The sequence below is a fragment of the Anopheles bellator genome, chromosome 1 (genome assembly GCF_943735745.2).
Source record: "Anopheles bellator chromosome 1, idAnoBellAS_SP24_06.2, whole genome shotgun sequence".
In the NCBI taxonomy this organism is placed as follows: domain Eukaryota; kingdom Metazoa; phylum Arthropoda; class Insecta; order Diptera; family Culicidae; genus Anopheles; species Anopheles bellator.
The window spans coordinates 6,170,823-6,195,713 of NC_071285.1; the positions used below are offsets into that span (position 1 = coordinate 6,170,823).

Genomic DNA, 24,891 nt, shown 5'->3' on the forward strand with positions numbered 1-24,891 from the left:
CCGCCAGATCAGTCGAATACGGGGAATGATCGATAAAATGCGATTTTTGGCGCCACCCTATTTGAAAAAGTCCTACTTTGATTCAGACTGTGTACTTCTTCAACTTCCTTTCCAGTTTAGTTCGCCTGTTTCTCTGCTTGGGGCGCTTACTGAGCTATTTCCAGCTACACTTCCGACAGATTCCGTGGCGTTGTCGCGTCGCTTTACTTTTCCTTTTGTTCTGAGCATTTTCCTTGTCCTGTGTGCCTGTGTGTGCAGGGCCTGGTTTCTGGTTCTTTTCCATTTCTCCGCCATAGACATTCACCCATTTTCCCAACCGGCATGCGGAGCACGTCTTGGCATGCAACAGACAGTGCCCCTGTGGCCCGCCGCTCGGGAGAAAACTATTCGGTCCAGTTTTTTCTTCTGTTTCTTTCGGTCGCATGTTTTCCACGTCCGGCGGAGAGGAGCGCAGCCCGCCCCCCGAACCGACGATGATTCGCGTTCATTTTCCAATGAACGTCGTTACGACAGCGAAAGTGGACTTCGTTGTGGCCCTTTTCTTTTCCTCTCGAATGGCCAAACGGCCTCTTGGGTGGACGAAAGAGGGAGAGAGATTGAGAGAGAGAAAGAGAAGGACCCGTCGTTAGGTGAGCACAAAACTGTGGCCCTGGAGGAGCTGCCAGCATCATCAAGCGGATTAAGAAGTATCGATTCGTCGTCGTGCGACTTTGCCGACCGAGTTTTGTAATGTGATTCTAAATCGGAACAATTTAATTGACAACTGTCCGATTTTATCAGTTGAAAAAACCCAGCTAAAGAATTTGGATACATAATTTATTCACTTCCTGCCCATTTGCCTATGGACATTCCTTGTTTGAATAATAACTAAAATCATGAGTAGGTTTTTCAAACAGTTATACCATTATGTGGTGTTTACTGCAAAGAGTATAGGCGATCCTTTCTTCGCGTGCTGGGAAAGCGTGTCAATGAACCAACGGCAAGCCCCCCGTCGTTCCGAGCCCCTGAGTTTAGCCGAACTCATTTTAAATATTCAAAACACTGTTTCCGCAGTTCCCGCAGCCGCGCGCAATAATGTTGTGACGCGCGCGTTGGTTGGTAACAGCAATAAAAAAAATGCCATTCGCGTTTTGTGGGCCAAATCTCAACCGTCTGATTTGCCATTTGATTTGACGAATTATATTTGCCGAGCATATGATCTACGGTAATCAGGATCGTGTTAACCCGAACGGATGTTAAATAATTTTACATTTTTAATCGCAACAATGTAGCGACAGCATAAAAAGCGCGTTTCACCCAGGAGAGCGGCGCGATGGCCCTGCGTTGTGTAATCCGTCTTCCCGTGACGGATCGGAAATCAAAGGTGCTCGGGGTCGGTCGCTTATTTGCCAATAGAAGGCCTACAACTCGAGCGGTGCACAGTGAGAAGACAATTTGGCTGCGATAACTCAACTCGGAACTCTCTCTCTTTCGGAAGGGATATTGGATAATTAGATGGATTTATTTGTGTTTAGATCCTTTTTTGTCCTCCAGGCATTTCCCTTTGGCAGGAAAGATTGTTGCGCTTCCTGTTTTCCTCCGTCAGCAGAGACACTCGATCCGGTTCTGTTCCGCTTTTGCGGTTTGCGTCTTGGCTCAACTTATCGTTTTGGGTTTCCACGCTAAGTGCATTTTCGGCTAGCACCCGCCAGGGGGCGCTCCTATACGCTGTTTGAATCCACTTCGATCGTTCGTTTTGTGTTGATTCAATCGATTTATTAGGCTGTCTGGGGGTGGCGAATGTGGGCGAATAGTAGTTTTCCATCATCCAGTCACTGCAGCCACCAGGAGGAGGGGTTAATGTTTGAGTAATAATTATTAACACTGTTAATCTCACACTAAACTCTGTGCCCGGTTCGGTTCTCTCTCTCGCTCTCTTCGACGCAGGACGAGGTGCTGGCGATCTCGGACAAGGTGATACTGCGCGCCGAAGACCTGCTGAACTGGATCGTCACCGAGCAGGAGTGGAGCTGGGGCCTGCAGACGCTGTTCAACGAGGGAAGCGCCAAGGACTGTCTCGCGACGACGCGCCATCTCTGCAAAAACTCGTCCCTCGACTTCGGTGACATCGACCGGGAGAAGCACTCAGGTTGGTTTCGGGGGGGTTAGATTTCGTTGTCGCTAGCGAACGTCCCACCACCATCGGTGGCAGTGCCCGCCGGCTTCTCGCTGTCGGATTCGTACGCGTTCTCCAGCAGCTCGCAGCACACTTTTTCCCGGTGATGGCAATCGTGGCTGTGAAGACGAGCAAAGCACAAATCAATTAACCATCGCCGTTAACCGTCACGACGACGACGACGCCGCGTCGGCCGGCTATAAATACTGGGACCGAGCGGGGAGATGACTTCATTTTATCACGAATTTGTTTTCGGCCGCCCGAATCGATACGCGGCTCTTACTTGGAGAGGTAGAAGATGTTGCGGGGCACCCGGCACCGGTGGCGCAGCATACACTCGCACTGCTTGCGCAACAGTATGTCCGCCTGGACGATTGTCGTCACCTCCCAGAGGTTCGGCCCGATCTTGCGCTCGCCGACCGCGTTGTAGAAGGTGCGGTGGCGCGGCATCGGCAGCGCGTAACCGGCGTAGATGATGCTGGCCATCGCACCGCCCGCCGCTTCCTCCTGCTGGTGGTGGCCGGCCAGCAGCGTCAGGAGCGCCACCAGAACCAACAGAAACCAGCCGCGCTGGCAGCAGGGAGCCGACACCGCCATCAGCAGCACACTACTAGCTAGCGTGACACAATCGCGCGCCGCGGAACCACAAACACACTGCGCGGCGATCGGCACCGCACTGACCCTGGCGGGGATCGACGCGCGCGAAATGCTCTCCAGACTCTCCGAAAATACGGAGGACGGTTTATGCTGCTCGGATTCGTGTTTATGCCTGACGGATGGCGAAAAGATCACACATTTCAGTGCCGCTCGCGCGCGCGCTCGAGATCTTCGGCCTGGCCTTGAAATGCTCGATGTATGCTGCTCGCCCACCCGTGGCCGGTCCGGGACCACTTGCTAATCTCCGCGCGGGGACTTGACTCCGAAACGGGCACGCGAGAGAGACCTTCGAGCAAGGAATGGGAAGCATGTTCCCTATTTGGCAACCGTTTGGCCGCGCTGCGCGTGGCAGTCACAACATCGCTCCTCCAGCGACGCTCGGAGTGCTCGCGTTCCAGTAACTGTGTGTTTGTGGCGCACGGAACCACGGAGTGCTTGGTCAGCAAATTTTTGCGCCACCCCAGAAGTCGGAATGTTTATTTTACTTTTGGTGCGAAAGCGCGCGTCCGCTGATGATGATAATGATGATGATGGGTTTTACGACTGTGTGTTGACCCAGAGGCCGTTGAAAGATAAGTCGGAGTGGTGGAGAGCTAATGAGAATGAGAGGGCTGTTTAGACAATTGCCCGTCGATCCGCCAAAAACCACCGCCGTGTGGTACGGGGAGCGTGGCCTAAGATACGGACCCCGTGGGGTTTCGTGCGCGAAAAGAGCGATCTCAACTCTTGTCTCTCTCTCTCTCTTGTAGGTGAAAACTTCTCCTCGAAGGTGGCGGTACTGAGCTTCTCGCGGTACTGCCGCTACCGGGCGATCCTCAAGCGGCTCGAGGGCGTCCAGGATGGCTGGCTGCGGAACGCGCTGGTCGAAACGCTCGGTGGCTTCGTGGCCCCGTCGCCCAACATGCGCATCATGTTCTGCAAGGAAACGTTTGACTATCCGGAACTGGAAACGCACGAGCTGCTCTGCAACCACCTGGCCCCGAAGCTGAAGGGGCGACCGCGTGGCAAACGGAAGAAGACGCTCTCCGACTCGTCGCAGTACACCAAGAAGGAGGGCGCCGGATCGGACGAGACCGAGTCGAACGAATCGGACGTCTCGGACTACTCCTACAGCAAGGTAACCCCGCGGCGACGACGACGACCAACCCGGGTGTTCATTAATTCTTTCTTCCGCTTCGTTTTAGATATCGCCCGGCAAGAAGGTGATCGATCTGCAGCCGACACCTCGCTACAACCCGCGGCCATCGCGAGGCTCGTCGCAGACGAAACAGGAACCGCTCAGTGTCGTCATTTCGGCCTCGGCCGGCACCGTCAAGTCGAGTGCGGCCCATCACAACCACCACCAGCAGCCGACCGGCGGCGGCGGCGGCCCCCCCGCCAACCACCTTTCGCAGCGCAATCGATCCAAATCGTCCTCGAAATCGATCGTCCCGAAGCCGGCGCCACCGAAGGCGAAAACGAAAGCCATCGCTGGCGGAAAGTCCGGCAAGAAGGGGGTGACGAAGAATGGTGGTGGCGGCGGCGGCAGAAAGGCGGTGGTCGAGGAGGACTCGGATGAGGACGAGCCGGATGACGCGGATGGCGAAGGAGAGGATGAACCTTCGCCGCCGCCACCAGCGCCGCCCCGACGCGGCCCCTCGAAGGATCGCGATCGGTTGCTGTTGCTGCGGCGCGGTGCCGGCGCTGACGAGGACGCGGCCGGGGACGACGACGAAGGGGAGGAGGAAGACGAGGATCACGACTACGAGGACGATGACGATGACGAGGAGGAGGAGGACGATAATCTGTTCCGGGTGAACGATCGGATGGGTACCACCGAGCGGGAGTTCCTGCAGCGGTTGCAGGAGTTCCTTGACCCGCGGGCCCTCCAGTACGCGGACAGTCAGGCTTCGTCGCTGAAAAATGGTCAGTATGCGCCGCGTGTGGTGACGGTTTCCGTTCGGCATGTTTTAACCCAACATCCTTTTCTTCCAGTGAGCCTGTACGCGGTGTACGCGAAGGTGCAGAAGATCGGTGGCTACGGTGCGGTCACCGATAAGGACGTGTGGAACCAGCTGCTGCAGGGGACGGGCGGCGAGAACGGGGTGCTGAGCCGGCGGAAGTACGAGAAGATTGTGCTGCCGTTCGAGAAGCACCTCCACGAGCTGCTGGCGGCGGGCGACGAGGACAACGGCGTTGCCGATGGTGATCGGAGCGCGGTGAAGCGGGAATCGGTGCTGTTGCTGCTCGGGGACGACGGTGAGCTGGAGAGCAAGATCCGGATGTTGCGCGACGTCAAGGTGGAAAAGCGCGATCCGGACGAGCAGCGGCATCAGGCGGCGCCGCGCGTCGTGCACTCTTCCGGGCTCGATTTCTCCGTCAAGCGCGAGCTGGTGGAGAAGGACGAAGGACCGGTCGGGAAGGGCAGCCCGCCGAACGTGCACCTCGGCATGTCGCCCGTGTCCGTGCCGCTGACCGTGATCGTGCGGCCGAACCTGGACGAGAAGGACCAGCAGTCGTCGCAGATTCAGATCAACCAGCCGCACACGACGATCACCGTGCACCAGACGACGATCCACCCGGCGCACAACAACCATCACCACCACCACCACCACCATCACGGCCACCACCATCATCCGCTGCTGCACCACTCGGGGGCGCAGGGCGTGAACCATCAGCCGGGCGGCCAGCTGAGTGGCCAGAGCCCGCCGCAGCACATCACCAACCAGATCCAGATCACGAACCAGATCCAGATCCAGCAGATTACGGTGCAGTCGAGCGAGAAGGCCAACGGGACGACGGCGGGCGGTGGGGGGGCAAATGGTGGTGGCGCTCCCGGCACCGGATCCGGTTCCGACGGCGGGGCACCCCAGTTTAAGTACAGTTTCAAGCAGGACAAATCGGGCCAGGAGCTGAACATCGAGCCGGCGGCGATGGCAGCCAAATCGGCCACGGCCACCACACCGCTCGGGTCGCCCTCGGAGGCCCACTCGTCGTCGTCGGCCTCGCTCAGCCTGTTCCCGCAGCTCGGCAATCGCCCCGGCACCGATCCGGATCTTACCATCAAGGAGGTGTCGGTATGTCCGACCAGCGGCACACTGTCGATCACCTCCAGCGCCTGTATTCCGACGTCGGCCGCCAACAGCAGCAGTCTGCAGCCGTCGAGGACGAGCTCGCTGCGGCACGTGCGGATGAAGAACGATCGCAAAACGGGTGCCGGATCCGCGAATGCCGGTGATCACCACCACCACCGGGGCGGTGGGTTGCTGATGGACGGAAGCTTCCTGAATGCGGGTCCGGGCCAGAAGGGGGGCGCACCGTACGAGAAGGAAAACATTCCGCTGCTCGGTGCCGGATCGGCCAGTCTGTTCGGTGGCCAAAGCCTGACGACGATCACACCGATTCCGGCGAATCTGATGATGACCGGCGGTGGTGGCTATCTCCCCGGGGGAGCAGCCGCCATTGGAGGTGGACGGTCCGGATTCGAGGACCACATGAAACAGCAGCACGGGGCGGCATCTTCGATGATGCACCCGTCGATGATCGGGCCGGCCACGGAGGTGATCGACCTCGTGGACAGTGACAACGAGAGCGACCAGTCGCCGACCCAGGCCAGCAGGAAGCAGGTGGGCCAGGCGATGCGCCCGATCCCTTCGCTGCTGCCACCGATGAAGAAGCGCAAGCTGGACATTCTGCGCGAGGGAGGCCTCGAGGTGACGCCGATCTCGAACGGGGCCAGCATCTTCTCGGCCATCAGCAAAAACGCGCAGCAGCAAGCGGCGCGCGTGGCACCGAACCCGATGCGGATCAACATTACGGCCGAACTGAACACCGCCGCTCCGGGCCCGGAGCGGCGGCCACCGGAAGGCCGCCGTGAGGCGGCCCGCAAGTGCATTCCCACGCCCCTCGAGTTCCAGACGCACTGCATGTACACGCGGACGGGCAAGATCTTTGGCGACCCGAAAGAGGTGATGCCCGTGCGGGCACCGGCCCCGATTCCGGAGCTGCTCGATCTGACTGGCCTGAAGGGAGCGGTGGGGGGCATCGCGCCGGTCGCTTCGAACCTCTCGGCGAAAGGGCCTCCCGGTGGCCTGGACTTCTCCGGCGGTCAGTCCACTTCCCGGCACAATCGTACGGTGGGAGCGACAGCATCGCCGGCAACCTCGCGGACCGCTTCCAGTCTGCAGATCACCCTGGTGTCGTCCGGGCCACCGAACGGAGCTGCTGGCCCGAGTGCCGTCGGGCTTCCGATGCCCTCCGTGCCTCCGCTGATGACACCCCTTAACATTCCCGTGCCGGTGCCAAGCAGCCATCAGCAGCAGCAGTTCGCGGCGACCCAATCCGCACCCTTCGGCCATAAGAAACAGAAACCGTACGAAATTGTGCCATTGCGAGAGGGAGGCCTGCCGGTCGGTGGTAGCGGCGGCGGCGGCGGCATTGGGTTGGTGCCACCGTCCAGTTTGATGCCGAAAGAGCCATCGAACCCGCCGAAGGTTACGATCGGCCCGTCGTCCTCGTCGTCCTCGTCGTCGTCGTCGACGACGACCAATGGAACCACCAGCAGCAGCACCCTGCCGCCCGGCGCGCCCTCGGCGAATTCGCTCCTCGAAACGGGGCTCATGCTGGCGAACCTACAGAAAGCCAACCCCGTGCTGGTGGCCAGCATCCTGTCCTCGTCGGGCCTCTCGAAATCGTCCATTCCGGGCCTCACGCAACTGCTCGGCACGCTGGCCGATCAGCCGCCACTGGCCGCGCCGAAGAAATCGCAACGACGGCGCTCCAACTCGCAGGCGGCGGCGGCAGCTGCGGCCGCAGCGTCGGCCCTCAACGTTCCTCCTCCTCCGGCGGCGGTGGCCGGTGGCCAGATGGCGCCATTCTCCATGCCAGCGCCACCGACGGGCCCGATGCTGGGGCCTCCTCCGCCCGGATCGATCGGCTCTCCTCAGCTGCACCATCCGCCGCAGGCCGATTCGCCGACGTCCACCAACTATCCGCTCAGTCAGCAGATTAAGCTCCTGCAGCAGGTGCAGCTGCAACAGCAGCAGAAACAGAAGGAACTGTTGGCCCAGTTCCTTCCGCAGCCGCCGCCCCAGCACCTCCACCACCAGCAGCAACAGCAGCAGCAGCAGCATCATCATTCTGGTCATGTTTCACCCGTGTCACCTTCGCTGCCGACCAGCGGTGCCGGGGCCGGGTCACCGCTCCCCGGCACCCCACCGCTGTCGCATCCCTCGCCACCGACGCTGTCACTGGCCCCGGTGCAGGTACCGCGACTTCCACCCGGCGTCGTGCCACCCGGCGTCGTTGGCCCATCGGCGGCGGCTGCAGCCGCAGCCGTGCTCGCTGGGCTGCCACCGGGAGCGGCCGCGGTGGCCGCAGCCGGCGGCTTCCCGCCACCGTTCGATCCCCTGTACCTGCAGCTGTACGCCAACTCGGGCCTCTACCTGCAGAGCCTGCCGCCCGAGCAGCTGCTGCAGCTGTACAAGAACCTTCCCCAAGGCATTCCAATCACCAAGAGCTAGTCGTCCGGCCGGCGACCATCGGACAACGGCGACGACGGAAGCGCGATCGTCACTGGCTAACGGGAATCGTCCCCGTCCGAACTGCAAGTTGTTACTCTCAGCCATCCGACCGCTGCGTGGCTAGGGCTTCCTCCGCGGCGAGGCTGGCACTCTCTCTAGGTTTAAGGGCTGTGGACCACCGGTGGTGTCAGGCGAAGGCCGTTTCTCCGGGCTTTCGCCACCTTTCTTCTCTGCCTTTCCTTTTTTCGCGTTTACTTACGTTTTTCCCTCCTTTATGTCGTTACGTTTCGCAAGCTTCTATTATTTGTTCTTTAAGCGATGGGACAGCATGCTGCAAGGGCACGAGGCACGATCGGTAGACAATTGGACGCTAACGGTGAGCGGCCAATTGCTGTGTATACAATGTAACAAACAAGAGACGATCGGGGGGCAGCGGGGCGACAGTAGCAATAGTAAACTAATACCGAGGATTAACGGTCGCTAGTGTGTAAGGATAACCTACGGAGATAATGTACGGAGGAGCATTTCAACGAGAGGATCTCGTGAACAGGAATTAGCCAAGCGATTGAGGAGCGCGCGAACCTTCCATACTAACTGATATCGGAGTCAAGTCGAGCGAACCATGGATCAGTGCATTACGGAGATCCCGGCACCCGTTTGGAGCACTGAGTCACAACATTCGGCTGCTAATAATATTGGCCCCAACCAACCGCAAGTGTGAGTCTGGCGCGTGCGTGCGCGCGCGCTGTTCAGCAGATCAGTATACACCGGGGAGGATCGTTCGCGATCCTCTGCAGCAGCCCCCTCGTGCCAGTAGCAGGAGCGAGGGTGGCCACCAGTTGTCTATTTGTCATATTGTACGAGTGGATAATACAAACAAAATATTGAAACCAAAAAAAAAGGATCGTTTCGTGTGTTTTCTTATTGTTTCAGCGCAACACGTGAGCCAGGCTACCGGCCACGGCTTCCATCGCTCGCGATTCTCACCTCAGATCTGTTTCTTTCTCTTTCTGATGGAATCCGCAGTGATAGCTTGCAACTATCTCATCTCTTAGGAGTTTTAGCGCAAAACTTTATCTCCTTCCGAAGCTGCATCTTCTTTACGCTCCGCGCTTATTTTCAGTTCACGGGCACATCGTCAATGGGATAGAACCGTTAGTTGCAGTAGTCTATTCTACACGAGGGCATCAATTTATGTAGCCGTTCGACCGCATCCAAAGACACCGAGCAGTCCTCGAGGATCAATCTCTTCAGCACAGGGAACGTTTCCGGTATCTGGTTAAGATCATCAACCGTTATGTCAGTAGTATGTGTAAGCTTTGGCGACGAAAGAAATGGGAAGAATTTATTTGATTAAACTTCCCTTGGTGCATTAGTAGCTCCAATCCACGTTTCAAATTACCTCATGATCGATGGACAGTTCTTATCGTCGAAGACCAGAAAACAAGATATGGGATAAGTGGCTTTCAAACAGCTCAATCGTGGCACAATTTCGAAAAGCTTCTCGAGCAAAACTTCAGGATTGCTCATGCACAATCTAACTGATTCGAGCGAGCTCATCGGTGCACGAAGAATCTTCCTATTCACTGTTCCTTCCAATGAAAGGTGCTGCAAAAAAAGCATATTGAGTAAAATATTCCTTTTTACTTTTTATTTGCTTACCTTAGCTTGCTTAGCTGCACCAACGACTCCAAAAGATCCTTCTTCCGGGTTCCGGACGAGTAATAGATTCTACCGGAATCATCATCCCGGAGATAAAGAGTCGTCGAAGGAAAGGGTGCCTTCGAAAAAAATCGTCAACCAAGCTTGAAATAACCGCCGCTTGGGCCGTGCAGGGTTTTATAGCCACCTTCAAGTCCTCTAGCCGTGGGAACATTAGCTTGCCGCAAATCAGGGGTAAGCAAGGATTGTACGTTCAACCATCGGACGTGAAGCTTTAGTGTGTGCAGTAATCGTACGAAGCTTTCTAGCCGATTGACCGGTAAATAAGCCCGTATACAAACGTTGCGATACCTCCTTTGGCTGCTTTGCAAAAAAACCATTCGGATTGTCGTAATGAGAAGCGAACACTACACGGTTCATCCTTCGGCCCGAAAATGTTACCCGAATTGCACAAGATCTAGCAAAAACAAACAGTTGTTAGTTGGCTGCACTTACATTTGATTATGAAATACTTACTTCATCGGGCCATTCCACATTGGAATGTTGGCTTTCACAAATGCGCGAAACATAAAATTTCACCGAAAGGAAAAATAATGTTATCTTTGCCCAAAAATTGATCATGTCGATGTTGACGCGAAACCGGCTAGATCGGCTGTCAGAATAAATGTTAAAACGACAGGATTACTTGACCGCAGTCCAGGGTCTTACTCTCAGACAAGGAAATTGTCTTAGCAGACCCCGTGTAGTAATTAAACCAAACTCTTTAGTAAATATTTGGCAGAGAAAAGTTGTAGCAAGAAAATTGTTTTGATTTGGAAAACATTACATAATTATCATGACCGTTGACGTTTAGCCAATTAGCTGACGATCGAGTAATCCTGTCCTTTTGACATTCATTCTGACAGCTCGGTTTTTGATACTGTTTTGATCAGGACAACATTTAAAAGAGCATTTTTGTGGAGTGTGAAGCACAATTTGTGGGAAAATGAATGTAAACGATTTGCCGTGTGAAGTAAGTAATTCACAGTGAAAGGTAACTGTAACTGACTAACAAGAGTTTGTTTTTGCTAGATCTTATGCAGTATTTTTGATGAGCTCGATTTGCGCGAGCTAAAGATAGCGTCCCTCGTGTGCCGGCGTTGGTCGGACCTTACTTTTTCGGGCCGAAGGATGGACCGTGTGTGGCTGGTGAAGCGTAATTCTAGTTGTGAATTTTTTATTAACTCCAAGAGGAACTATCGCAACGTTCGTCAACCGTCGTGGACGATGGCCACGATAGATGATCAGCATAAAAGCCTAGTACGGTTACTGCACACGCTGAAGCCACACGTCCGAATGGTGGAGATTCAAACTCGTATATGTTCTCAGCAATTACTATCGATTCTTCTGGAAATTCCTACACTACAGCATTTGTCGATTGCTGGTGGCATTGACCACGAATATCGCAAAGATAATGCAACTGTCCGTGTTTTAGCGGAGCTAAAGAGCCCAAATGGGCGACAGCTATTCAGTTTCTGCCGTACGAATTTTCGAAATTTACAGTTTCTTAATATGAACTGCATGAAAGATGTGGAACTAGAGGCTTGGAAAATACTGAGTGGACAGTTGAAACTTGCTCATGTGAAGTCGTTAAGGGAAACATATTTGCATTCTCTTCTCGAGCTATCGTTCCCGTTTGTAGAGGATTTTACCTTGGTCTTATTTTACCTTCCTTTTTATTTTGGAGACCAAGGGATGACTTCAGGCTTAGGTGCAGCTTTTTTTCGAAGACATCCCTTGCTTCGCCGACTGTCCCTTTCCGGTATGATTATTTCGGTACAATGGGTTGAATCTATTAGCCAACACTGCCCTGAGCTAACACATCTAGAACTTGCTCTAAATGATCAGAACGAAGGATTTTTGGAGCCGTTGGTGCAGTTGCGTAAGCTGAAGGTAAGCCAATAGAAAGCGAAAAGGAATATTTTACTAAATATGTTATTTTTACAGCACCTTTCATTAGCAGGACCAGTGGATAGCAAAGTTCTTCGCGGAGTTATGACGTCGCTAAAATCTGTTGAATTGAAAATGAATCCTCCTCACATGCTGCTCGAGAACCTTTGCGAAGTTGTTCCACAATTGAGCTGTTTGCAAGTGAAGGAACGCATACCTTACGTTGAAATTCAGTTCATCTGCGAGAGGTTTTCTTGTCTTCGACGCTTGGTACTAGACTACGATTGCAGGGTAATTTGGAACGCTGTTTGAAGACCATCATTGCTACAAATGCGCTGATTCGATCTTTTTGATTTCATTTACCAGTCTTCACCAGCAGATGATTCCGTCCGACTGGATAGATTGGTACATTTACAGGAACTTGAAATGTCGGACACTATTCGAGTTTGTTGGATTCATCGCAACAACGTTCGGTGCTTGACAATAACGCGTTTTAGGGTAAGTGTATATTATATCAGAGAGAGACCATGTTTCCGTCTTCTCCTTCTTCGGCGCTACAACCGCAGTGTGGCCTTGGCCTGCACCAGAGACATTGTTAATATCTCTGGTGCTATTCGTAACAGTTCGTTTTTACGGGCGGTGTTGTTAGCCTTGCACCAACCCCCTAAAACTAAAACCCGAAACGACATCACATGACACTCGCAGGACTCTTTCCGCCACGTCCTGTGATCGGAGACGAAACGTGGCGCGTATTATTAATTCACCGAAAATTAATTTGAACCCAGTTTTATAGAGTAACAGACGATTCTGTCCGATTTAATAGATTGGTACATTTGCAGGAACCTGTACCCGATTTAGAAATTATCACTCATCCCAACAACGGTCGGTTCTTGATATCGCCCAGTCCGGTAAGTGTGTATAACAGAGAAAGAGAGAGAGAGAGAGATCAACCACGGGATGTCTAATCGAATAAATTCTTTCCCTTTTCTTTCATCGCCAAGGATATATCTTTTCCGACGATAACGGACGATGATCTTATGCAGATACCGACAAAGTTCCCCGTGCTGAAGATATTGATCCTCAACTGCGATGTGTACTCGCTGTCCGTGGCTGCGGTCGAACGGCTACACCAATTGATGCCCTCGTGTAGAATCGAGTATGGCAACAAACGCTTCTATCCCACGATGACTGCGGACTGAAAGACGTTCGGAGCGAAGCAGCGAACCAGCAGGAGATAAAGTTTTGCAATTTGATTCAAATAAAACGACAACGTCATGTAAACTCTTTCAATACAAATCCGCGCTTGACGGCCCAAGAAGACTTTGGGGGCTTCGTTCGTCCCCTCGCATGCATTCGATCTGCAGCATCAGCCTCTCGGAAGCGGCAAAGACGGATTCGTCAATTTCGGACGCGTCCATGTTTTAGATGCGTGTGCCAGTAGCGATTGGCATTTTAATCGTTCTGTAAAACCCTAGCTTCGGCACGAGATGTGAGCCGAATGGATGGTGGACAAAATGAAAATAAACTAAATTGCGTTCCTCTCACACCGACGACCGTGTTTGACGTTGGCCGCCACGGCGGCAACTTGAAAAGGCCCAGAAGCGGAACGACGGAGGCTTTTCGAATTTCCGTTAATTAGTTGGTAGGCGGCAAACTTAACCCAGCAGCCATCGTCAAGAGGCCACGATACTCGGCACACACAGTCTCAGTCCCTAAGGGCACCGTGGCAGTATGAGAATTGCAGCACTGGCGACTTTCGTTCCGATTTTCGGACTCGGGATTGCGGTGGTTCACGGCATCAGTTCGGTGTTCGGCGAGCAGCCCGATTGTAGGTTCAGCAGTTGATTTGTGTTCCTCTTTTGCCATCATCCCACCAGATACCCGGGGCGAAGGCAGTGCCGCGACACCCGGTGCCTTTCCGTTCATGGTGCAGCTGCAGCGTCACTACGTCGTCAGCTTCCTGTGCGAATGCGGCGGCGCCTTGATCCAGCCTCGCTGGGTGCTGACGGCGGCCCACTGCAACCCGTGGCGGTCGAGCGAGCTCCAGGTGCTGGCCGGGACGATCCGGCGCGACGATAGGCACGGCGGACAGCGGCGACCGGTGGTTCACTTTTGGGCGCACGAGATGTACACGTTCGGGGGGCAGACCGGCCCGTACGATATAGCGCTAGCGGAGGTAGACAAGCCGTTCACGGTGGACGGGCGGCAGAGTGTGGCGCTCGTACCGCTGGCAAACCCGGAAACGGTTGCCAGTCCGGGGGACAGCGTTTTCGTGCTCGGGTTCGGAAAGATCGATGCCGAAGATCGGTTGCCCGACGTTCTGCAGGTTGTTGAAGGGCGCGTCGTGGGAAGGGACAACTGTAGCCGGGCCCTGTCCGTCGGGACGGTTTGTGTGGGGGGTCCGCGGACCAGCGCGTGTCAGGGAGACTCCGGTGGACCGGTGGTGGCGATCCGACACGGCAGCCCCGTTGCGATTGGGCTGATCTCGTACGGACCGTGGAACTGTGGCGTTGGGCCAATCGTTTGCACGGATGTTGCGGCCTACGGTGAGTGGATTGAGGCGACGATCGATCGCTCAGCGCCGGCCGAAAACTAGGAACGCGCTAAATGAACGTGTGTTTAAAATTGTTGCTCAAAATGCATTTTGTTTTAACAACTCCTTCTCTAGACTAACTAATTACCGGACACGAATGCTTTTTGCCATTTTCAATCAAACTGGTTCGGTACAGGGTGAGTTACGTTCAAGCGATTACTTTAACAGAATGATCTCCGATCCGATCATTCGCCACAGAACTTAAATGCAAAAGGCCCCGTTTGTTGGGCACAGTGTTTCACTGAGTATAAATTAAATTTAAATCTGAACCAAAAAAGGGTCTTGAGGGGGTGAGGGCCCCTTATTTGCCACTTTGCCTTGGGGCGATCGTGTGTTGTCCTTGCTGGTGAGCGGAAGCGCGACACTGCAAAGTGGCGCAAAGTTGAGTTGAGGTTGCTGATTGGCTGCGGTGAGCACTGTTTGTGGAACTCCTGGTTGGGGTCCTGCTTACGGTCTTAAAAATAGGTTAAAAACGGTCCACAAAACATCGGTAGCAATGCAACGAAAATAACAAACAAGTGACGCGGCATGAGGGCCGGCCATTCCGTTCAAATAAACGAATACCGCGGTTGGGTCGCTGTTGTGGTCCGCTGTGTTGATTCCTCGCCAGGGGCACCGCTCATCGTCGTCGGGTCTCCCTTGATTGGTGTCGATTCTCGTCCCTGCGTTGGTCCCTGTTGCGCGCCCACCGGAAAAGCGAGCAAAAGAAAAAAGAACGCAAAAGGATAAGCGGAATCCGGCCACAAATAAACCGGGCCATCGGGTGCGCGTTAATTAGGTTCATTATTTGGAACACGGTTTGCCCCGATTCTGTCGTGTGGCCAGTCCCCCCGCACCTGTACCTGTGCGTACGCTGCGAACGGGACCGAGCCGTTCTTTAGTCCGTCGCCCGTCGAATCGGCCGGGGTGCCGTGGCTGGCCGGGCCAACTGGTGCGGCAGGCACGGTGCCGGCCACCGTGGGTTGATGGACGCGCGTCAGGCTGAACTTTTGCTGCTCGTACGTGCGACGCATCGCGAGCGCCCGGTTCCGCTGCCAGCGGAAGTAGACGAACGTGGCCAGCCCGATCACGGCGAGCGTTACGAGCAGGATCAGCAGCATCAGGTTGCTGTTGGCGGTGAGCAGAAAGACTGGAACGCAACCGACGAGCAGCAGCAGGATGATGGCCAGCGCGAAGAAGATGCCCGCCTTGTAGCAGCCATAGTGTTTCTCTGGTTCGTGACGGAAGTTGACCGGAAAGTAAAATTTAGGCATTAATTTCTTCCTAGTTGCAGTTATTGAAATTACGATCGACTCCACTGTCACGGCCGTTCATCATCAAGTTCGTCAAATCGTGTGGAATCCTCAAATACCTTCGCGGAGAAACCCTTCCCGGACGATGCATGGCCCTCTGGCAGATGAATCAATTCGAACGACTGATCGGATTCACGCAACATTAAACCCGCCGCAACCGTTGCGCGAATATTAATCAACATCCGATTGGGGGAAGAATGTTACCTTTAAAGGTGACACCGTCCTGCACAGCCCACGGTTCTTTTTACGTTACTTCAAAGGACGGGTCACCCGGTTTCACTCGATGCTCATTGGCTCGGCATTTCGTACGTCGCTGACCGAACATATAATTTCCTTCCCGATTCCCGTGCGGCCCGTACCAAACCGAATGCCTTCTGTCCCGGGCGCCGCTAAATCTACATAAACGTCCACCGACAACGACCGCTTCCGACGTGGCTGTCCGGGTGTGGCTCTAATTAAAAGCCATATTTTGTCGTCGGCCGCTGCGGAAGTTACGGGTTACCGGGGCGGTGGCGAAACGGTAGCGGATGTCGAATTACAGGAGATGTCCTTGCTTTTTTTTTTCTTGCTGGCTGGCCCACCGGAAGCGAGCGTCCCATTAGCCACTGACCTGCGGCTAGAAGTCGTGTAGATCTATCGATCGGCCGGACGGGACCGGCGAGATTCATGCTCACCCAGATGTCCCTTTTCCGCCCAAAACGGACCAAATTTATTCTTTTCAATATTCGCATCGTCCTCCGGGTGCCCTGGCAGCGGATGCTCGCATGAGCGAGGATTGCTTTTTTCCGTTTTTCGCTGGCCAACCGACGAAGGATCAAACGGACGAACGGTCCGGAGTGTCGGCCGGGGGGTGGGATGAGCTTTTAATTACAACCAAACTTACATCCGGGACATGCAGCCGATGTGCACTGTCCCTTTTTCGGGCCGATGTGGCTGTTCGGTGCCCGGTTGGATGGTGTCCGAAAACTGGGTTCCGATTGCAAAAGGATCGCTAGGTGAAAAGATAATCGAGCGAACCGGGGGAATGTCGAGTCCCGGAAAGGAATCATTCTTTGCGAGCCCAACTCCATGGATGTTGGCCGTTGTTCATTTGGTCTGGTGGCCGAACTTTTGCCACTCCACCGCGGACCTCCAGTCCGGAGCAACAGACAAGAAACGGGATAATTGGTGTCCTTTCGTCTATCGTCGACGGGAAAAAAACGGAAATGGCTGATGAATCGCCGACATCTGTTGATTTACGTCCGTTCCGTTCGTTCCGTTAGTAACCCGTTCCGCGGACGCGCGGGAAGGACCACCGGAACCCCCCTTCCTGTTCTGTTCCGTTCTCGGGCCGCAACGAGCAGATGAATTAGTCGTTCATTACGGCCAGCAAAATGGGGCATTATTTGGTCGTCAGCGAGCCGTTGGTCAGTTTTTTTTTCGGCGGGTGGGGAAAGTAATTTTGTGTTAATTTCGATCACACAATGAAGGTTTTTCTTACTTTGCCAACTAATTTTCGATCAGGGCCCGTGTTCTTATGTTGGAATTCGGCGAACGACGACGGTATCGAAATAGCTTACATAATGTGTACTTTTTGTGATATGTTGCAGACCAATTATTTTGGATTTGTTTAACAGAAATCCGTGTTGTTAAAAATACTTAACCGTTTCGTAAATGTCAAAGTCTCTACTAGATGTTTACAATTTCCGAAATGAAGTTTGACGTTTTAAACGTCAAGTAATCAGTTCAGTTAAAATCAAAACATTCGTAGGACCACCCTTTGGAATCACTGTGGAATGGCCGACTTTCTTAGTGTTTTTCATTTCTGTTTCATTTCTGAATCTCTTTATGTTTTCTCCCTTTTTCGTTACAGAATAAGGGTTTGCTTTGAATAATTAATTTTGTGTTCGCAATTTGGTTTCTCTCTGAACGTGCCGTGCCCAGTTTGCAAATACTGGTCACAGCACACTCCGTTCGAAATCACTCGAAGCCAGTCGATGAGATAATGAACCGTATGGGTTGGCCCAAGACCCAAGAAAGATCAATTGAACTGGACTCAGACCGGCCGCTGCGACGATACATGTTGTCGTGGCGCAATGTGGCGCTAAATTTGCATTCTCACCGCCGCCGTCGTCTTGGCGACTGCAAGATGCCGTTTGGCGTGCGCGTGTTGGGATTATGATGACTCTGCGTCGGTCGGTGTCGGCGGTTGACCGACTTTCGGGGCGCCTGATGACCTCCCAACCGGCACCGACAGTTGCAACTGGAACCGGTACTAATTTCGCTGACTACATCGGCCACGCTCATCAGAGTGCATCCGACCGCCGTCGTACGGCCGAGGGAATTGGTTTGTGACCGGGAAAGTCGCACGCCGCTCTGACCCAGAGACGCATACGAGACCGGTGACGAGCGGCCCATTATCTCGTTCCCCCGATTCCCAGCAAGGGTCACCCGGTGGAGACCCGTGGAGTTGGAATTTATTGGATAACGAGAATCGTAAGGTGGCCGCCGCGCTTAGGCTAGGTTAGGTTTAACAAGTTTCTAATCAGCTCCCTCGCTCTGCTGGCCAGGAGGAATTGCCGGCTCCGCGTAGTTGGAGGTTGAAAAGAGGAACGCAAAAGGAAGGTTTTTGGCGAAAGCTTTGGATTCTGGTTGTCACAGGGAACACGATTACCAATTCATTTTACGCCGTAGGTTCTTCTTCACAGGGACTGACCGCTTAACACCATCCAGCTCTTACCTGTCACGTTGGCACTGTCCGAACCGTACGGATATCGGTGACCATCGGCCCGGTCCGGTTCGCCGGAGCTGAAGGAACAACAGGACACCGCACTGGGCATTTTACAGGATGCGCTGTCGTCAACTTGTGTAATAGGACTCGATCCGGGGTCGCGGCCCCGGAACACGCTACAGCGCGGGGCCGTTGATGTTCGCAATTAGCTGGCGTCGACACTGACACTGACCGCCCAAAACTTGGCCCGGTTCTGTATGGTGCTTGTAGTCCACCGGGAGCCGGTTTTGCTACGAGAACGCGAACCAACAACTAACACCTTTCGGAAAGTCCAATTAGTTCGTCGTGTTTTCTCTGCCCGCTCGCGCCACTAGTCCGGTCCGTACGCATAGAACCACATGTCACTGCCAGCCAGCCCAGCCAGCCACTAACCGGATGCCGGATCAATTCAACGGTCAGCTAATTAGCTTTTTGGACGGAATCCACGCAGTCGGACCGTAAGTTTTGTAGACCCCCGATATCCGACCCGGTTGTCACCATGGTACTGCGTACTTTCTAGCCGCCGCCCTCCAGGCACACACCGTCCGGGTCTGCTTTGGCAAAACTTTGGCACTTTGTCGACGGTTCACGCCATCGCGAGAGGCCTACGCTGTAGCCGATGTTCCCACTGGCCGATCGCACACGATTTGAATGTGATTAAAGTCCCCGCCACGCGGCACAGCCTGACGCGTGGAACCGGCTGCCAACACTGGACCGGAGCCGCGTCCTCGATTAGATAATTCCCGCTTCCCCCCCACCGGAGGGTCGCCTTGATCGTTTGCGTGTCACCTGCGAAAGGCCCATCATCCACAGGCACAGCGCGCCTCTCCGGGGCTCTCCCGGAGTCCGTAGCGAGTCCACCACCGGGTTCTCCGTCGTGCTCCGTTGGGGCCCCTCGGCGCTCTCTCGATCTCGGGCGCTTCTGGGGTAGAAACAGAAAGAAACTAAAACTCGCGGGGTGCTACGATCTTGAAGATCGCACACGATCTCTAACAGCTGACGGAATAAGCGGCGCCCATTCGCTCATTGTCTCTCTCTCTCTCAGCTCCCGGCGAAGTGCGCCGGATACTGTTGACGTGGGCAAAAAATCCGAAAGTAAACGAATGCTTGGCCTCTGAAAACGCCTCCAGAGGGTGGCTTGGGAATGGAAATGGAGAAGTCGGAGAAAGAGTTCCCTCCCGTTTGGATTTTACGCACCTTGCTTTTTGGGTTAGAGGAAGGAAAACAAACTGGCCACAAACACACGACGCTGTTGGGTGAAATTTGAGCTACCGGGAGGGGCTGGGCGTGGAATGCTACGCAAATCCGAAACCCGAGGCCACGCAACAACTCGGGTTTAAATGCATGGGAAGTTTACCGAATCTCTGCTTTTGCCAGGTCCGCTAAAGTAGTTTGTTAATAAATTGTTTTTAAATTTTCCAACTTTGTAAATTCACGTTTTTCTGTACGATTCGGACCTACACGGGGGCAGCAAAACAGGAAATTTCATATCATCCGAATTCCACGGTTCCAAACATAACGGCGTTTAAAGGCCCGGCCAGAGCGGGCTGGCTTGCGTTTGTTTCTCTTTCGCTCTTGGGTAACGCAGCCCGCGTTGGCGCATTGGGTCAACAAACACAAGATGCCCACACTCAACTCTCTTAGCCCCCCGTGTCGACTCGGCGAAACGGTAGAACACTGGCCCGGTGAGTCGCCGGTGGTCGCCCCAATCTCGTACGCAACTCGCATCATCTTTCGCTTAAGTAGGACACTCGGGAAAAGGGGGGGCTCAGTGGCCAGCCCCATTGTATGGTGAATGTAGCATAACTTTGCAACGTCAGTTTTTATTATATTTCTCACTCATTTCACAATTCTTATATGAAAGGTCGTCATTAATATAAAGTTGGTGAAAAAGTAATCTATTATTTTTGGGTGAAATTCAAAACTTCATTTAAGATGTCTCCAATTGTCCGATTTATGATGGATCGACTCATAATAAATTATTCCTTTGAAGTCCCATCATATGCACCGTAGACCCTTCCTGGCCGTTAGTCCTGGTTTAGCCGTTAAAAAGTAGGGCGATTTCCTTCCGTTTGTCCACAACTTTTGTTGATGGTTAACCTTTAGCTCCTGGGCTTCCTAGCTTCTGTGATTTTATCAACATTTTCGATGCTGTGTCTGCCCAGGATTTAACATAAAAAATAACTGAAACGGGTTGATGAAACCAAAATTTCGCGTAACTAGCTGTTAGAGTATCGGCACCATAAACACCATGCACAATTTCAACGGCCTAGCTAAAATGTTCGCCTTTATCAGACAAAAATTGTAAAATGTTTCGACTTTTCTCTTTGTAGACTTCCTCTGTTGACCCTACAACTCTGATCTGCAACGGTATGATCGATATATCGAGAAAATAGTAAATTACTTTTTCCCCAACCTTAACCACCCGTTACACAACCGTTACTTAGGGTTAAAATGGGGGCGCAACTTAAGCTAAACTTAGCGTCCGTAAGGGTTACCACTAATCCGGAGCTTTACGAACAGAGCATAAACCTTTTGGAGATTTGCCTTTTAATTTTGAAATCATTTAAGTCTATTACAAATCCGGCAATAGATAAGCTTATTTTAATGGAATGTGTTGCTTCGCCTTCGACTTAAACCTAACCTAACCTACCACATCTCGGCGGTCCACTACAAGTTCTCGGCCTGGTTCGGTTCTATCGTGACCCGAGCGTACGGACTGTTTTCGCCTACCTTGCGCAGCTGCACATTCGAAGGTGGCCGGACGGCACGCACGATCAGATAGATGCCCACGCCGACACCGACTACGAGCAGGATCGCCAGGATCACGTTGAACAAGGTGTAGACCCACGATTGTTCCGCCCGGCACTCGAACTGATGCGGTTCGATCGTACCGAATAGCCGGCGGCGCACCGTACTCGGCTTCAGGCAGATACCGAGTATGGTCAGGTTGTGCATCTCCCGAAGCCACCTCAGCTGGCAGTCACAGCGTAAGGGTGCACCACGCAGATCTATCATCCGGACGTTTTCGAACGCAAACGCGAGCGACCCGTTCAGCGTCCGTATGTTGGTGCCCTTCAGGATGAGGCGCTTCAGTGCGGTGTCCGTTTCGTTGCGTACCACGTTCTGGCCGAAGGTGTGCGCGTGGATGACGGAAAGGTTCCGGGAGCCCTGCAGATTGAGCAACGCCAGGCGTGGCAACCCGTACAGTGAGTACGCTTCCAGTGTGTACAGGATCGGCATATCCTGCATGACCAGTGTCTCGAGGTGCAACAGATGGGGCAGGAACTTGGGCGAAAGGCTCCGGATCGGAGTACCGCTGACGTCGAGATACGAGAGCTGCTTCGGTAGCTGGGTGACCTGCGCGAGCCGATTGTGCCCGAGCAAGGCCTTCCCGAGACCGGCCCCGTTCGTGAGGCTAATGTCCATCAAATCGCAGCGCTCGAGCTCGATCGTGGCGAGGCGCGTAGTTACCCCGAGCCGCAGGTACAGATCGGTCTCCGCGGTCCGGTTGAAGAACTCCCCGAGGGAGTTGTTGGACAGCACCAAATGTTCCAGGTGAATCGCACCCGAGAAGGCGTTCACTTCGATGGCGGTGATGCGGTTGTGGCCCAGGTTGATCAGCTTCACCAGGCCGAGCCCGGTCAGAGCGTCCGCCCCGAGGACCTCGAGCCGGTTCCAGCTCAGGTCTAGCTCGAGTAGGCCGTCCAAACCAGCGAACACCTTATCGGGTACGGTCGCTATCTCGTTGTGGTTAAGATGCAGATAACGGAGCGATTCACCGATGAGTCGCGGAACGCGCGAAAGGGAATTCTGCGAGAGATCCACCAGAACCGTGCCCTGTGGCAGATGCTCGCGGCTGTCCTCCGGCCAGCGCGCGTCCGTGAGGTTGTGCTTCCGGCAGCTGATCACCACCACCAGCACACCCCAGGGTGAAGTGTTCTTTAGATCACAATCGCAGTAACCATCGCCTTCGGTGTCGGTCGGATCGAGCAGTGAATTGTTGAAGTTGCACAGACGAGACACCGCCTGCTGAGGCTCGACATCGTCAGCACGCAGCCAGCTACCGGCGAGCAGCAGGAGCGGCAGCGAAAGAACGCTCACTTTCTTCCACATTCCTCGGGTTCGGTTCCGTGACCAAGAATCGTTCAAATTACGTCACGCCACTAGTCAAATATTGGCACTGGTTCGCGTTCACGGGTCACTTCCAATTAGATGTTCACCAAAGTTCACTGGCACTGTTCGTCACTTTGCTTCGGAGGTCCTTCCAAAGAACGGTAACATCTTGAGCCCCTGGAGTCTTGAATCGTCGACGCAAACCGATGACATATCGTGTCGCGAACGGCCGGGAACCAACTGGAACTCTGATAAACTCTGGCTCACCCTCGGGGCAAGGGGTGAGAATTTTTTAGGATTGCGATATCACCGATCCGTTATCTGGACAAAGGCGACACCAACACAGCGACACCACACGCCGTTGCAACGCAGTGCGATTTGGTCGCAACTTGGTCGCCCTGATAACAGGAAGTGAAGGCAGTCTTATCAGCCCAACGTATCGGTAGACTGGCTGCCCCAGTGTGAAGCAGCTGCTGTAGTACCGCCAATCACTTCTCACGGGTTGACCGTTACCGTACTGTATTGCGAAGAAACTGACTCACGCCGCTGCAGATGGCAACCGGTGTACCCAAGTTCCGGGAACCGATGATTCTGGACGCCTGAGCCGATCTGACTGTCCTGAGGCCGCTGGTTCCGATGGTTTATCGATTCCGATGAAAACTCCACCACCGAATGCTTCGGTTTGATATGTGTCTCTGTGTGGCCTCCAAAGCTTCGATTCGCAAACACAACCACCGTGTCATCTGTTGGCTTCCTCCTGAAAGTGAAATCTGAGACCTCTTATCAGTGAGGCCACACCTTGAGTCTTGCTTATTTACGCTACACGGCAATCGACACCGAATAATAGTTTCGACAATTCCACTGAGTTGTAGAGGCTTCCCTTGGCGGACACTGGATTCTGAAACACTGGGTGACACTGCTTCTGAGTTACATTAAGCAGCTTCCAGAGATTTCGCTTCATTTCCACCGATTGCACAACGCCATTAGTGGCTGTCGTCGCCGAGCTTCTCTGCCGGCCGATAACGCAACGCCTCACGCAACAATGGCTCAGCACAAAACTTGTCAATCTGAAAACGTGACCGATTGTCCGGATAGGCCGGAGCATGTTCCGGATCGGGACACGATACGATTGATGTTAATATTGGCATCCGAATCCCCCATCCCGGGGCTGTGTCGAGGTTAGTTTTAATAGGTTACATAAATAAGCGAGAGCGGGAGCAGAAAAACCTCGAATCAATCCCGGTCCGGTCAGTAATTGGTAGCCGACGCACCGTATGGCGGTGATTGGACTGGCGGCAAAACATACCATGCTCCGGTACCGTGTTGCGCAAGAAAATGGTTCCATCTTTTGTGTCCCATCTCTGTCAGAACTGCCGGTCACACTATGGGGTCCCTCCCCAAGGACCAGCACCAGCGACGAGCAGATCCTTCCGCTTGATGAATCTTGCTTGACATTCGATATAAACTCATAAATCAATCCGGGGGCTGCCTCGGTATCTTGGTGAAAGAAAAGGACATCAATGGCCGCTCCGGTAGCTGGTGGACCCTCATCCCCCCTGTATGGGGTGAAGAGTGGCAGTGACTGGTACGTAGGTACACGCTGATGAATAAGCTCCGAGCATGTTTCTCCGGATAACGCCATACAACCGGCCCTGCCGTCGGTCGTCCTGTGCAAGGATTAAAATCCAATTATTAATTACTTCAGCTTGTTCGAGCTTGTCCATGTCCCCGGGCTGATGTAATCTTTCATCCCATTGGCTTTGATCGACCCCAGTGATAGTGACCGGCAATCAACACGCACACTTGGGTCTGATATGGTGGCGCTCAACGTGATCGGGCGATACCGGGGGCCGGAGCAACATTAATCAATGAAAAGCTTGCCACTTGTTTCTCCGGGAACACAGAAAGGAGCTGTGTGGTCGGCACTGAGAATGGGAACCGATTGTCAGAATGCCGTCATCGGTTTCTACAGTCTGCCGACAGCACCACAAACGGGGCTATCAATTGTGAGCCAGGAATAGAAATCGGATCCAGGCTTTGGTTCTCGACTACTTCTCTAAGGCTTTATCTGGCGGATTGTGGTCCAGTGTTCTATGAATTCTTAATACTAATGTTTATGCCATTGGTTAAAAAAATTAAAGTCATTTCGAGGGCTAAAAAAGATCCATAGTTAGTTCCGGGTAGTCCAGACAATTCATCACTGCGAAAAGCGAATCTTGAAACGGAACGTTTCGGTC

The 24,891-nt window shown here is 53.7% G+C and overlaps 6 protein-coding genes and 1 long non-coding RNA gene across 7 annotated transcripts in view; 3 read left to right on the forward strand and 4 right to left on the reverse strand.

Annotated features, from left to right (window-relative positions):
- The window catches only part of LOC131215061 (uncharacterized), a 28,402-nt gene extending 19,290 nt beyond the window's left edge, over window positions 1-9,112 (forward strand). Inside the window, exons 6-11 of the mRNA XM_058209440.1 lie at window positions 1,927-2,128; window positions 3,562-3,929; window positions 3,997-4,717; window positions 4,787-7,207; window positions 7,265-7,854; window positions 7,909-9,112. Of these exons, the coding sequence (XP_058065423.1) occupies window positions 1,927-2,128; window positions 3,562-3,929; window positions 3,997-4,717; window positions 4,787-7,207; window positions 7,265-7,854; window positions 7,909-8,313 (4,707 nt within the window). The 3' untranslated portion in view covers window positions 8,314-9,112. The remainder of the gene's footprint in view (window positions 1-1,926; window positions 2,129-3,561; window positions 3,930-3,996; window positions 4,718-4,786; window positions 7,208-7,264; window positions 7,855-7,908) is intronic.
- On the reverse strand, window positions 1,669-3,095 carry LOC131207951 (uncharacterized). Its single transcript, XM_058200590.1, has 2 exons — window positions 2,439-3,095; window positions 1,669-2,274 (listed from the first exon to the last, which is right to left on the reverse strand). The coding sequence occupies exons 1-2, from the start codon at window positions 2,750-2,752 to the stop codon at window positions 2,145-2,147; spliced, it is 444 nt and encodes a 147-aa protein (XP_058056573.1). The 5' UTR covers window positions 2,753-3,095; the 3' UTR covers window positions 1,669-2,144.
- A 118-nt stretch (window positions 9,113-9,230) lies between the features above and the next one.
- Window positions 9,231-10,733, reverse strand: LOC131205211 (uncharacterized). Its single transcript, XR_009156735.1, has 4 exons — window positions 10,492-10,733; window positions 9,976-10,432; window positions 9,716-9,921; window positions 9,231-9,630 (listed from the first exon to the last, which is right to left on the reverse strand). It is a non-coding gene; the product is annotated as an uncharacterized LOC131205211 (long non-coding RNA).
- A 198-nt stretch (window positions 10,734-10,931) lies between these two features.
- LOC131216531 (uncharacterized) lies at window positions 10,932-13,334 on the forward strand. The gene is made up of 6 exons (XM_058211040.1): window positions 10,932-10,987; window positions 11,047-11,907; window positions 11,962-12,195; window positions 12,271-12,402; window positions 12,744-12,812; window positions 12,906-13,334. The coding sequence occupies exons 1-6, from the start codon at window positions 10,961-10,963 to the stop codon at window positions 13,101-13,103; spliced, it is 1,521 nt and encodes a 506-aa protein (XP_058067023.1). The 5' UTR covers window positions 10,932-10,960; the 3' UTR covers window positions 13,104-13,334.
- Window positions 13,335-13,635: 301 nt separating this feature from the next.
- On the forward strand, window positions 13,636-14,500 carry LOC131215072 (lectizyme-like). Its single transcript, XM_058209451.1, has 2 exons — window positions 13,636-13,732; window positions 13,782-14,500. The coding sequence occupies exons 1-2, from the start codon at window positions 13,636-13,638 to the stop codon at window positions 14,498-14,500; spliced, it is 816 nt and encodes a 271-aa protein (XP_058065434.1).
- Window positions 14,501-14,570: 70 nt separating this feature from the next.
- Window positions 14,571-19,235, reverse strand: LOC131216573 (uncharacterized). The gene is made up of 3 exons (XM_058211101.1): window positions 18,509-19,235; window positions 15,340-15,707; window positions 14,571-15,171 (listed from the first exon to the last, which is right to left on the reverse strand). The coding sequence occupies exons 1-3, from the start codon at window positions 18,606-18,608 to the stop codon at window positions 15,046-15,048; spliced, it is 594 nt and encodes a 197-aa protein (XP_058067084.1). The 5' UTR covers window positions 18,609-19,235; the 3' UTR covers window positions 14,571-15,045.
- A 1,126-nt stretch (window positions 19,236-20,361) lies between these two features.
- Window positions 20,362-22,867, reverse strand: LOC131213444 (leucine-rich repeat neuronal protein 3). Its single transcript, XM_058207488.1, has one exon. It carries the CDS (start codon window positions 22,652-22,654, stop codon window positions 21,209-21,211), a length of 1,446 nt encoding a protein of 481 aa, XP_058063471.1. The 5' UTR covers window positions 22,655-22,867; the 3' UTR covers window positions 20,362-21,208.
- Window positions 22,868-24,891: the final 2,024 nt, after the last annotated feature.